The sequence below is a fragment of the Megalobrama amblycephala genome, linkage group LG14 (assembly GCF_018812025.1).
Source record: "Megalobrama amblycephala isolate DHTTF-2021 linkage group LG14, ASM1881202v1, whole genome shotgun sequence".
Lineage (NCBI taxonomy): Eukaryota > Metazoa > Chordata > Actinopteri > Cypriniformes > Xenocyprididae > Megalobrama > Megalobrama amblycephala.
The window spans coordinates 15,477,764-15,490,571 of NC_063057.1; the positions used below are offsets into that span (position 1 = coordinate 15,477,764).

Consider the following 12,808-nt stretch of genomic DNA (forward strand, 5'->3'; position numbering starts at 1 on the left):
GACACATACATATGCTTGAAGGACAGGAGACGATACAACATACTCACTCACAGACACTTATATACAGAGCCTAAACAGATATGAATGACATTATACACAAACACACACACACACACACACACACACACACACACACACACACACACACACACACACACACACAGTGGACCTCAATTATAAAATACAAGCAAAAGAAACTTCTGCTTGTCTTTCATTTAGGAAGTCCACTGTCAGGAAAGAGGAAAATAGAGAATTCCCCAAAACATTCCTGTTTTGGAGAGTAAAAGAAAATGAAATGATCTCTGAAGCATGAAATGGACATAATTTAACAATCCCATGATCTGCTGGACAGAATACAAGGATTCAGAATACCTGTGCAGCGACTAGCAGTGACTACTCATCTGTTGAGTGCTTCACATTTGCGCTGATTTGGCCACCATGTGTGTACATTTAGGCTATACCAGTCCTGTGCACTTATGGCCTTATTAACTGTGTACTTTGCTGCTTAAAGGGTTAGTTCACCCAAAAATGAAAATAATGTAATTTATTACTCACCCTCATGTTATTCTACACCCCTAAGACATTTGTTCATCTTCGAAACACAAATTAAGATTTTTTTTATTTAATCTGATGGCTCAGTGAGGCATGCATAGACAGCAATGACACTTCCTCTCTCAAGATCCATAAAGGTACTAAAAACATATTTAAATCGGTTCATGTGAGTACAGTGGCTCAATGTTATTATTATAAAGCGACGAGAATATTTTTGGAGCGCCAAAAAAACAAAATAATGACTTATTTAGTGATGGCCGATTTCAAAACACTGCTTCAGGAAGCTTCGGAGCATTATGAATCAGTGTATCGAATCATGATTCAGATCGCGTGTCAAACTGCCAACGGCTGAAATCATGTGACTTTGGCGCTCCGAACAGCAGTTTCGATACACTGATTCATTTATGCTCCGATGCTTCCTGAAGCAGTGTTTTGAAATCGGCCATCACTTTATAAGTTTTTTTTGGCGCACCAAAAATATTCTCGTCGCTTTATAATATTAATATTGAACCACTGTACTCACATGAACTGATTTAAATATGTTTTTAGTACATTAATCTTGAGAGAGGAAATGTCATTACTCCCTATGCAGGCCTCACTGAGCCATCGGATTTCAACTAAAATATCTTAATTTGTGTTCTGAAGATTAATGAAGGTCTTACGGGTGTGGAATGGCATGAGGGTAAGTAATAAATGACAGAATTTTCATTTTTGGGTGAACTAACCCTTTAAGCTGTCAAATATATGTATATTTTTTGTAAAATGGTTTTGTATTTTCACTACTGATCATGACAACATATTTTTCATGTCTCTTGTAGCCTATCTCTGCAGTCTTGGAGAGTCACTCTTTTCCAATACGCATGTCAGAATAGCTATAATTGGCACCATTTTGCGACTCAAACTACTAAACTGAATAGTAAAACTGTTATTATTTAATTATTAATTATGTGGTAAGACTAAAGGTTCGGTCACGTTTACCGTATTTCTCTAAATTTTCGCTGGCAAAATCCAGTCACGGTCGGGAATTTCTCAACGGAGTTATTTACGCTGATTCGACGCGGTGAAAAACGGAAATCTGACTGATTTGTAAGTAAGTTTTGTTTGAGCTCTTGCTTCTAATGTTACTGCACCTTAAATGTTTTGGCCGCTAAACTTAGTTTGTATTTCCCTGTATTTAACATACCGCTGCTTTTCACTTGTATCTCGTAGCAAATTGGCGCCATCTTTTGACTCAAAACAACCAGACTAGAAATGAAAAATTCAACTACTAAATTATTGATTATATGATAAGAATAATTGGTTTGATAGTCGACTAGAAGTCCAGCACCTTCCATTTAAAGCAAAAAAATACATGAAAGAGAACTGTTACTCTATGTATTAGAAATAGCTAGTCTAGAAAAAAAATGTTAGTGTTTTTTTGTTTTGTTTTTAATTATAGTAGCCTATCATTTCTTGTCAGATTGTGTTTAAACTAAGTTTGTTCCCCTCCCAACCATTGATCCATTCACTCTTTCAAAACCTTTCCAGGATGAGGCAAACAAGGTTTCTGAAGAAATTCACCACTCACCTTCAGGTTGGCCATCATCTGTCAGGAAAAAAAGAAAAACAGCTCAATGAAGTTAATTTATTTTAGGTAGGCTAATGAAGCTTTAAATGTTTCCCTGTTTCTTTAAATGATTCAGAAATTAAAGCCACTTGGTTCAATATTTTGTTATCTAATATAATGACATTTTACTGTCTGTATAGTTCTTGGGCCAAGGTTTAAACTGGGTGTTAGTGTGCAGTATTGTGTTAGTTACAGTGCATATGTCTAGACATAGCAAACAGTTTAAAGAGGCGCATGTTGACACAGCATTACAGTAAAACCCAGCAGAGCATGATGAAAGTGTTCTTACAGACCCTAATGTGATTAGAGGAGTTAAATAAAAGCCTAACAAGTGCATACATCCCTTAGTATAATAGTTCTAAAATAAACCATGTTTTATTCATAGATTAGCATGGACACGTGATGGGCACCTGACTCTTTTTAAAGCATCTGATCTCATCTTTGAATTTACTTAGAAAGCTGTGATGCTAAATTTAAGCATATAAAAAGACAAACATAAGGTCATTCAATAGAAATCTGGATAGAAACCTGAATATAAAGTACTATAGGAATGCAAATTCACAAATGGGATCTCTTATGGAGAACAAATGGAGACTTTTGGAAACTCCTGCTTCTCAGATTTACTCTACAAACTCAAAGGTTTGGAATCAATACGTGATAAAAAAAAAATGTTTTAATTAGGAAATACTAAGAAATTAAGAAATACTTTTATTAAAGGTGCTAAAGAGGATGTTTTGTTTTATACATTATTGCAATATTACTTGAAACTGTCTTTACTAACTGATAAAAGACTATTTATTAGGTGCACTGAAAGGAATAATATTAATATACATCATCTGTGCACGAGGTAGGGCCTTAAAAACATCAGCCAATCGCGTAAACGATTGGCCCTCTGGCTTGTCAATCACTGCCATGACGTTCCTTGTCAGAGACGAGCGCGGCTGCGCACTCCAGTAACTTTCCACACTCTACAGGCGCTGCATGCAATGTTTTTGTCAGGAGACAGGAATAACAACTGCAGATTATGAGTTACCTGTGGTGAGTCCGACATAATGAATCCACTAACACGACACAGCGAATGCCAGTGGTAAACACTCGTGTTCCAATCACAGACTGTAAAAAAATACGTGCACGAGTTTTAGGAGGCTTTCTCTTTCTCGAGCTGTGAAGTGGGGGGTTGTTCTTACGCATGCGCTCATTTCAAAAACTCAGTAACAGTCTTTGGTTTCTCAATCGCCGAAAAGATCCTCTTTAGCACCTTTAAGCAAGGACACGTTAAATTGATCAAAAGTGACAGTAAAAACATTTATAATTTTACAAAGGTTTTATTAAATAAATGCTTCTCTTTGGAACTTTCTATTAATCAAAAAATCTTGATTGTATACGGTTTGTACAAAAATATTAAGCAGCACAACTGTTTTCAACATTAATAACAATAATAAATGTTTCTTGAGCAGCAAATCAGCATATTAGAATTATTTCTGAAGGATCATGTGACACTGAAGACTGGAATAATGATGCTAAAAATTCAGCTTTGCCATCACAGGAATAAATTATATTTTCAATTATATTAAAATATAAAACAGTAATTTTAAATGGTAATATTTCACAGTATTACTGTTTTTACTGTATTTTGATCCAATTGAGGGAGTTAAGGGAGTCAAAACCATAACCATCCCCTTTTGAATGGTAGTATATGTCCTGAAAAAAACACCCCAGTGATCTGAACCATGTCTCAAATTGTGTTCGGAAATCAAGTCAAAGATCTCACTCTGATTTTTAGGAAGATCATCTGAGACCAAGTTGAACTTGGGCCATCGTGAACTCCATTAGGTCTCCTGACCTCCTCCAAACAACAAAACCTTCCTCTGGGTTATTATGTGATGTAAATGTCAGGAGCTTTGTCTCAGCGACCCGCCCCTGTTCTTTTGGCATGGGCTGCTGTGAATTCTGTGAGGATGCCATCCTAGACTGATCATGGCACAAAAGGATCCCTGTGAAGCACTCCGAGAACGACTGTTCCATTCCTGCCCCCTGCTGTCAGGAGCCAATGTGAACACGTGTGCGTTTCGCCTCTTGATAGTTTTGACATCTCTCAGCTTTCAGCTCCCTTGTTTTGTTTGCTGGCTCTGTCAGTCCATCTCTCCTTCACTGGGCATTTTCTTCAGTTATTCTTATCATTATAAATTGTATTATAATTGTTTTAATATAATTCTTTCACGTAATTATTTTCTCTTTTTTGTCTTGTGCATGTTGTGAGAAAAACATTATATACATAAAACTAATAATAATTCTTGAATTGAGATGCATGTCTTCTATGCCTGGTTTCACAGACAAGGCTTAAGTTAGTCCTAGACTTAAATGCATGTTTGAGCTGTTTTAACTGAAAGCAACTTGCACTGACATTTCTTAAATCACTGCAGGGCCATTGTTTTGTCTCAAGATGCACACCAGTAATGTTTTTTTCTAAGGCACATTTATTAAAGCTAATTGAACTAAGTCCTAATCCTGGCTTAATCTAAGCCCTGTCTGTGAAACCATGCCCTAAAATTATTTTATCTCTCTCTTTTTTGTCTCATTCTATATAAATGTAATAATAACAGTATTAAATCAAGAGGTTTTTGCATGTGAGTTAGTCTTTTGAGATATCTAATCTTATTTTATGTGTCTCTCTTTTGTTGCCATCCTACAGGTCATGTCTTTTGGACACCTTAGCTCAGATTTGGCAATGACGTGGGTCCTTCCACCCATTAAAGAGCCATTTATGTCACCGTTAAGCTAGCTGGTGTGGCATTCTGCCCGTTTCGAGATCCTCACTGGCTCATCCAGCAATAACGACAATTCTGAAAGGTATTGTTTTACCCTCGCAGTGAAGCACAACAGTATGCAGGTATGTTCAGCTGTCCCTACTGCTGCCGTGAGGACAGACAGGCTCATGTTGACCCCCCCCCCCACACACACATGAACGCTTGTTACTAGTCCTCCAGATTTATATAGATAGAATTCAGACCTCATTTATTAAAGAACATTTTCAGTTACATGCTTTTTGATTGATAAGCGAATGCACTGTGGCTGACTGTTTTTGGTCACAACCAACACAGACTGAAAACCTCCATAATCAATAAGTTAAGAGGGCAGAGATGCAGCTTTTAGTTTGAGAATCAGTCTTTTTAATCGTAATTGTTCTACAGAAACAAATTATCATTGTACGTGGAAGTCGTGCTAACATTGCTGGCGCAGAGAATGGCAGGCATCAGAGAGCAGATGACAGCTTGAATGTGTTGTTTCTCCTGGTGTTGATTTATGAGAGGATCTGACATTAAAGAATGACACTTTGACTTCTTTGACTGAGAAAAAAGTGAAAGTGAGACATGCAGGGTCCAAAATTAACACTCGCTCAAGTAAAAGTTGCCAATTGGCTGGTAAATTTATAAGGAACCGTAACATAATACACAATAGTTAAAGTAATTGACGTGCATAATTCAAACTAATGACACACAGACCATCTACAAATAAAACATGTTTTTGTAGGATACCTAAAATGTTATTTTCTCTAGGACTTCACGGCGACACAAAAGTGGAATATTTCTCACATAGAAACACTAAAAAAAAAAACATATGACCAGGTCATATATGACGTTGCGGGTGACACAATAACCTGATCTGTTTTCCTTAAATTTGCTCCATTCACCCACCATTAGCTGGTAAAAAAGTTAATTTTGGACCCTGGATATACGCCACTCCTCTAATGTAGGGTGGGTTTGACATGGGGATTCTTTCACCTTTGACCGTATCTCTTTAAGTCATTAGTCAAAGGGCAGCTAATAACCCTGGTACGGCTCCGGAGATAAACTTTCACTGACTTGAAACAGGCTACTCAAGTTTGTTGTGTTTCCTTCCATTGTTATTTTCCTGTGGGATGGTATTTGTGATGCTGTCATATGTGGAAATAGGTCAGAACCTCCATCCTTTGATATTATTTATCACAGAGATCAAAGTTCAAACAAACAAGAGCTCAGGATTCTCAGCATGAGAGAGACGTAAAGTCATTGGATGAAAGATAGGACTAACAGAGAGAAGAGAGAGAGCAATGGGGATTAAAAGTCTGCTCATTCTGAACTATTCCAGGGTTCTGGAATCCAGTTCCCCGGGGGTCCAGCCCTGTTCATCCCTCATCCAGCCTTTTAAAGCCTGGAGCCAACGCTCCACGGCAACCCCAACCACCCCCCCCATCAGCTGTTCCCTCAAATTTATGAGAACAATTTCTTTTTTTTTTTTTTCAAACAGATATGGTCACAAAGTCTAATACTCTCTCTCTCTAAGTTATTTATGGAAGGTATCTACTGTATATTAAAAAATCCATCATACTTAAATATTACAGTTGGCACATAAACTACTTTGTTTTCATCTTTAACAATAACAAATTCTAAGTCTCATTGTTTGTTACTTGAGAAAGGACCTACTTGCACTGCAAAAAGCATTTAATTAAATATTTTTTGTCTTGTATTCCAATAAAAATATTGAAACATCCTTAAAACAAGATCAATTTACTAGAGAAGCAAAATGGTAACAGTTTTCAGAGAATACATTTTTTTAACAAATGTATTTTTCTCACCGCATTGGACAAATTATTTTGGATTATTTCTTGTTTTAAACATTAATTTTGGTGGATTTTATTATGTTAATGCTTAAGTCAAGTTAAAAAATATATATATATATTTTATGTATATTTAATATATATTCTCTGAAAACAAATAGTATCCAATTTTGTTTATTTATCTTGTTTTAAATGGATAATTCATCCCAAAATGAAAATTCTGTCATCATATAATCACCCTCATATCATTCCAAAACAATTAAAGTATGCCTTAGTGATGGACAGATGGTTTTAATCACCATGTGCATCCTATCCAAAATCTTTTCATTTAAGACCTTAAAAATCTGCACAATCTACCCGATGGCATTTGCAAAGGGCGGCAGGCACGTCTGCAAACCATTTACAGAAGTGAATCACTCCACCTCCCTGTTTATGACCATGTTTATGAGCATCATCAAAATAGCAGCCATAATATCAGTCTCCCAGATCCCCCTCATTCTGCTTCATAATCCCCATTGTCCATTGGTGGACGGATCCTATCCAGTGTGCATATGTTTAGAGGCAGATATTAAAATATGAGTCATTCTCAGACAAAAGTTAAAGCCTGACCGAAAAAAAAAATTTAAATGTCAAAGGTGCATCACGAATGATGAAATCTCATTACATAAGAGCAGTTGTGCACATGGGGACGCAGCTCCAAATGTCCAAATCTGCTTTCTTATGCTATCCAATAAATGAAAGTCAATCCTTTTCACAATATTAATAATAATAACACAATGAAACTCAAAGTACAAGAGCACACACAATCCTCATATTTCTCCATCCATCCATTAGGCGGTGGAAGCTGATCTCTATATCATCACCCCTGAAATATTTGTCCATCTGGAGGCGTAGCATCCCCACCGGGCCATCGCCATTGCATCATCCATCAGAGATGCCACTGGCACTGCAGTAAAGCTGGGCTCTAGGACTTGAAACCCAGCGCTGGGTAAGTCAGCACCATTCCATACCCAGAATCCTGTATAGCTCAGCTGACTGTGCTCACCTAATCGCCTTGACTATGTGCCATCCATCATAGCAGCAGTCATGACAATAGTTGCTTTGTAGAAAGTTCTTTGGATCACCTCATCATCCAGCACAATGTGAATACCAGAGTCACCACCAGAATTCCTGATCGTCCCTGAGCTTTTTATGTCTGCCTGGGTCATTCTCATGACTGTAGGGATGCAGCAAAGCTCACCTACTTCTAACCGTTATATGCTATATTTTGTAGTACACTACACGCTGTACACTTATTTCATCTCGCGCAACTCATAATACACATAATGCTTTCTCTCTATAATGCAACATTGTATATGATGTATGTGTGTTAAATGCATTTGGGCAAACTGAAGCCTATTTGGCTCATAAACTTTAGATTAGAATGAAAACAGGTGAAGCAAATCAACAACACAGTGCTGCTAATTTGCTATTAGCATGTTTGTTAGTAATGTTGAGGTGATATCACTAATAAATGTTGTTGTATGTCTCGATTTGGTTAAAAAGAAAAACAATGTTTTGTAATCCTAAAACATTTCTCTACCTTTTGCTCCAGTTTTTCCATCAGACTACGAGTTCTGTGGTTCATTCTCACCTTTCTTTGTGGGCTCAGGCATGTTGAGCCGTTCTCCGGTGGACCGGGCACCAGTTGGAGGGGTTCAGGGGTGAGTCTGGGCTGCCCAGTGTGTGTGGCCGGGGGTGTCCTTTAGCCACTGAGTTTTAGGATGGAGAAACAGAGGTGAGGAAAGCTGCACCAGAGACTGTGGACGCCAATGAGGATGAGGGCAATGCAGGAACGTGAAGGAGAAAGTAACAGATCTGGGGGTGATGAATAAATGGGGTTTATATAGCGCTCATCCTAGCCACTCCTCTCTCTTTGATAATGGAGCCCAAAAAGATCCCTAACACCTCCCTCCCCTTCTCTCCTAAAGTCCTGGGGATTAGATGTGGCTCGCTGTGCCCTGTCTCCTCACCAGCTGGAGTCAGACAGTGAGAGGGGCTTTTGGATAACATTGCATTGCAGAAAAAAGGAAGGTATTTCTGTTGACAAGGTGGCATTGCTTTGAATATGTCACAAAGAGACCTGAAATTAAAATGATAATGTATAAAAAATTACAAAATTTGTAATTTATAATCTAATGAATAATGTAAATGAATAGTTACATAATTTGCACAATTCTAATGGATAATTGTAATGTATAGAATTATAAAATCTTCTGTAATTTATAAAAATATAATAAAAAATATAATAAATTATATTTAGTAAAATTTAATAAAATATATAAAATAAAATGTGTACAATTTGCAATATAATATAATATATAATATAATACAATAATAAAATGTATAAAATAAAATGTGTAAAAATTTCCATTTGTTTATTTTATATAATTTATAAAAATATAATGTATAATATATAATAAATAACATAAAATAAAATGTGATAAATATAAACTGTATAAAATATATACATTTGTAAAATTTATATATTTTTATAATTTATAAAAATATAATATAATTGTATAATATATAATAAATAACAGAATAAAATGTGATCAAATGTAAACTGTATAAAATATATACATTTGTAAATTTATATATTTTAATAATTTATAAAAATATAATATAATCATATAATATATAATAAATAACAGAATAAAATGTGATAAAATGTAAACTGTATAAAATATATACATTTGTAAAATTTATATATTTTTATAATTTATGAAAATATAATATAATAATAAAATATACAATAATAATAATAGTAAAATATATTATATGTGTATTATATTTTTATACTTTTTCAATTTTATTTTTTATAAAAACATCTGAAGTAATACTATCTGTCTATATCTATATATATATATCTATCTACAAACCCGATTCCAAAAAAGTTGGGACACTTTACAAATTGTGAATAAAAACAGAATGCAATGATGTGGAAGTTTCAAATTTCAATATTTTTTCAGAATACAACATAGATGACATATCAAATGTTTAAACTGAGAAAATGTATCATTTTAAGGGAAAAATAAGTTGATTTTAAATTTCATGGCATCAACACATCTCAAAAAAGTTGGGACAAGGCCATGTTTACCACTGTGTGGCATCCCCTCTTATTTTTATAACAGTCTGAAAACGTCTGGGGACTGAGGAGAAGTTGCTCAAGTTTAGGAATAGGAATGTTGTCCCATTCTTGTCTAATACAGGCTTCTAGTTGCTCAACCATCTTAGGTCTTCTTTGTCGCATCTTCCTCTTTATGATGCGCCAAATGTTTTCTATGGGTGAAAGATCTGGACTGCAGGCTGGCCATTTCAGTACCTGGATCCTTTTTCTACGCAGCCATGATGTTGTAATTGATGCAGTATGTGGTCTGGCATTGTCATGTTGGAAAATGCAAGGTCTTCCCTCAAAGTGACGACGTCTGGATGGGAGCATATGTTGTTGTAGAACTTATACCTTTCAGCATTGATGGTGCCTTTCCAGATGGGTAAGCAGCCCATGCCACACGCACTCATGCAACCCCATACCATCAGAGATGCAGGCTTCTGAACTGAGCGCTGATAACAACTTGGGTTGTTCTTGTCCTCTTTAGTCCGGATGACATGGCGTCCCAGTTTTCCAAAAAGAACTTCAAATTTTGATTCGTCTGACCACAGAACAGTTTTCCACTTTGCCACAGTCCATTTTAAATGAGCCTTGGCCCAGAGAAAATGCCTGCGCTTCTGGATCATGCACTGTAAAAAAAATCCTGTTGTTTCTACGGAAAAATACCGGCAGCTGTGGTTACCAGAACAATACTGTAAAAATGACATCAAACCGTAAACATACTTACGGAGTTACATGTGAATTTTACATTTTAAATCTGTTAAATTTACGGTAAAATAACGTATTTCATTAACTGATATAATGTTAATTTACCAACCTAATGAAGTACTAATATCTGTTTTGTACCTTTATAATACACTGACAGTCACCTAACACAGTGGTGATGAGAGTCACATGATGAATCAAAGTTCATCACAAGCAGCTTTTCCACAAGCTGAGAAGCACAATACTAATATATAGAAGGTGCACACAGTGTCATTCACACACACACTAAACACCATCATGGTAACATGCATGAAATTTTAAAAATGCAATTAACATTAATTTAACAACATTAGATGTAACATAAAACCCTAATGTACATAACTGATTAGAAAGAAATGAGAAAAACTAAGAAGAAACAGAGTTATTTCAACGAAAATATATCAAATGTGAAGTATCACGCAGGGAATTGTGGGAATGTCAATTTACGGTTTTTCACTGTAAATTTTACAATGAATTGTTATTTTTCACTTCCAAAAACTGTGAATTTAACGGTATTTTACCGTAAAATTACATTAAATGTACCGTTAGATCTATTACAGTTATTCACCGTATATAGTACGTAAACTTTCTGTAAACCAATCAACAGTTTTTCACCGCAGCATTTTTACAGTCTTTTACTGTTAAAATCACGGTCATTTTTTACAGTGTGTTTAGATATGGCTTCTTTTTTGACCTATAGAGTTTTAGCCAGCAACGGCGAATGGCACGTTGGATTGTGTTCACCGACAATGTTTTCTGGAAGTATTCCTGAGCCCATGTTGTGATTTCCATTACAGTAGCATTCCTGTATGTGATGCAGTGCCGTCTAAGGGCCTAAAGATCATGGCCATCCAGTATGGTTTTCCAGCCTTGACCCTTACGCACAGAGATTGTTCCAGATTCTCTGAATCTTTGGATGATATTATGCACCACAGATGATGATAACTTCAAACTCTTTGCAATTTTTCTCTGAGAAACTCCTTTCTGATATTGCTGCACTATTTTTCGCCGCAGCATTGGGGGAATTGGTGATCCTCTGCCCATCTTGACTTCTGAGAGACACTGCCACTCTGAGAGACTCTTTTTATACCCAATCATGTTGCCAATTGACCTAATAAGTTGTAAATTGGTCCTCCAGCTGTTCCTTATATGTACATTTAACTTTTTTGGAATGTGTAGCTCTCATGAAATCCAAAATGAGCCAATATTTGGCATGACATTTCAAAATGTCTCACTTTCAACATTTGATATGTGAATAAAATATAAGTTTATGAGATTTGTAAATTATTGCATTCCTTTTTTATTCACAATTTGTACAGTGTCCCAACTTTTTTGGAATCGGGTTTGTATATATGTATATATGTATTAGGGGTGTAACGGTACACAAACATGACGGTTTGGTACATACCTTGGTTTTGAAGTCACGGTTCGGTACAGATTCGTTACAGCAGGGTGAGAAAACAAAGCAATTTTTTCTTTCTCTTTTTATTTTTAACAAACATTGCTTTACTGAACCAACTATGTATCTGTCTTTAAATTTATTAAATTATAATTAAAATTTCCTTAAGGATAAAAAAATCTATCTCTGCTAATGCTGTAAACTATTATGGAACCCTTACTTGCACATTAATATAATAAAGGTTACAATTAACAACAGAGCCCAAATGATTAAATTAAGTTGCTATTTTTAGATATAATCATCAACACTCACATAATAATAAAAAATGTATGTATTGTAAACATGTAAATGACACAAGGCAGTTTTTGCATTAACTTCTGCTTCTCCAATTCGTTGTTGAAATATAATCATTTACACAGTGGCTGTCATAACTTGTTTTCATGACAGATTTACTTAGGCCTTACATTAACTAACAGGTTAAGTAAAATATAATTAAAATATAGGCTTATATAGTGCATATATTTAGCAAAACAAAGAAGTTTTGTTAAGAAAAAAGTTCATTTCTCTAGCGAACTAACAAGCTGTTGACAGTGAATGGCTTTTCTGAGGTAAATGTAATACTACGTGACATATTGTTTACAAATTGTTTTACTGACATCTTTCCGCGGTTGAAACACTGATTAAGCAATTAAACGAGATATGATACGTTTCAGTAAGTTGTACTATATCTTTCAACATACCTTCATGTTCATTCATGTT

General features: G+C 35.4%; 1 protein-coding gene and 1 long non-coding RNA gene across 19 annotated transcripts in view; one reads left to right on the forward strand and one right to left on the reverse strand.

Moving 5' to 3' along the window:
* Positions 1–8,883, reverse strand: part of mybpc1 (myosin binding protein C1) — a 40,591-nt gene extending 31,708 nt beyond the window's left edge. For 8 of the 18 annotated variants that reach the window (XM_048156116.1, XM_048156123.1, XM_048156117.1 and 5 more), the window contains exons 1-2: positions 8,389–8,881; positions 2,120–2,137 (exon numbers count right to left, since the gene is read on the reverse strand). In XM_048156116.1, the coding sequence (XP_048012073.1) occupies positions 2,120–2,137; positions 8,389–8,410 (40 nt within the window). In that variant the 5' untranslated portion in view covers positions 8,411–8,881. Of the gene's footprint in view, positions 1–2,119; positions 2,138–8,388 lie in introns of all 18 variants that reach the window. The other 10 variants (XM_048156121.1, XM_048156114.1, XM_048156112.1 and 7 more) reach the window with 5 other exon arrangements.
* On the forward strand, positions 1,504–8,485 carry LOC125245519. Its single transcript, XR_007179561.1, has 6 exons — positions 1,504–1,638; positions 2,080–2,185; positions 3,942–4,220; positions 4,851–5,008; positions 7,590–7,743; positions 8,350–8,485. It is a non-coding gene; the product is annotated as an uncharacterized LOC125245519 (long non-coding RNA).
* Positions 8,884–12,808: the final 3,925 nt, after the last annotated feature.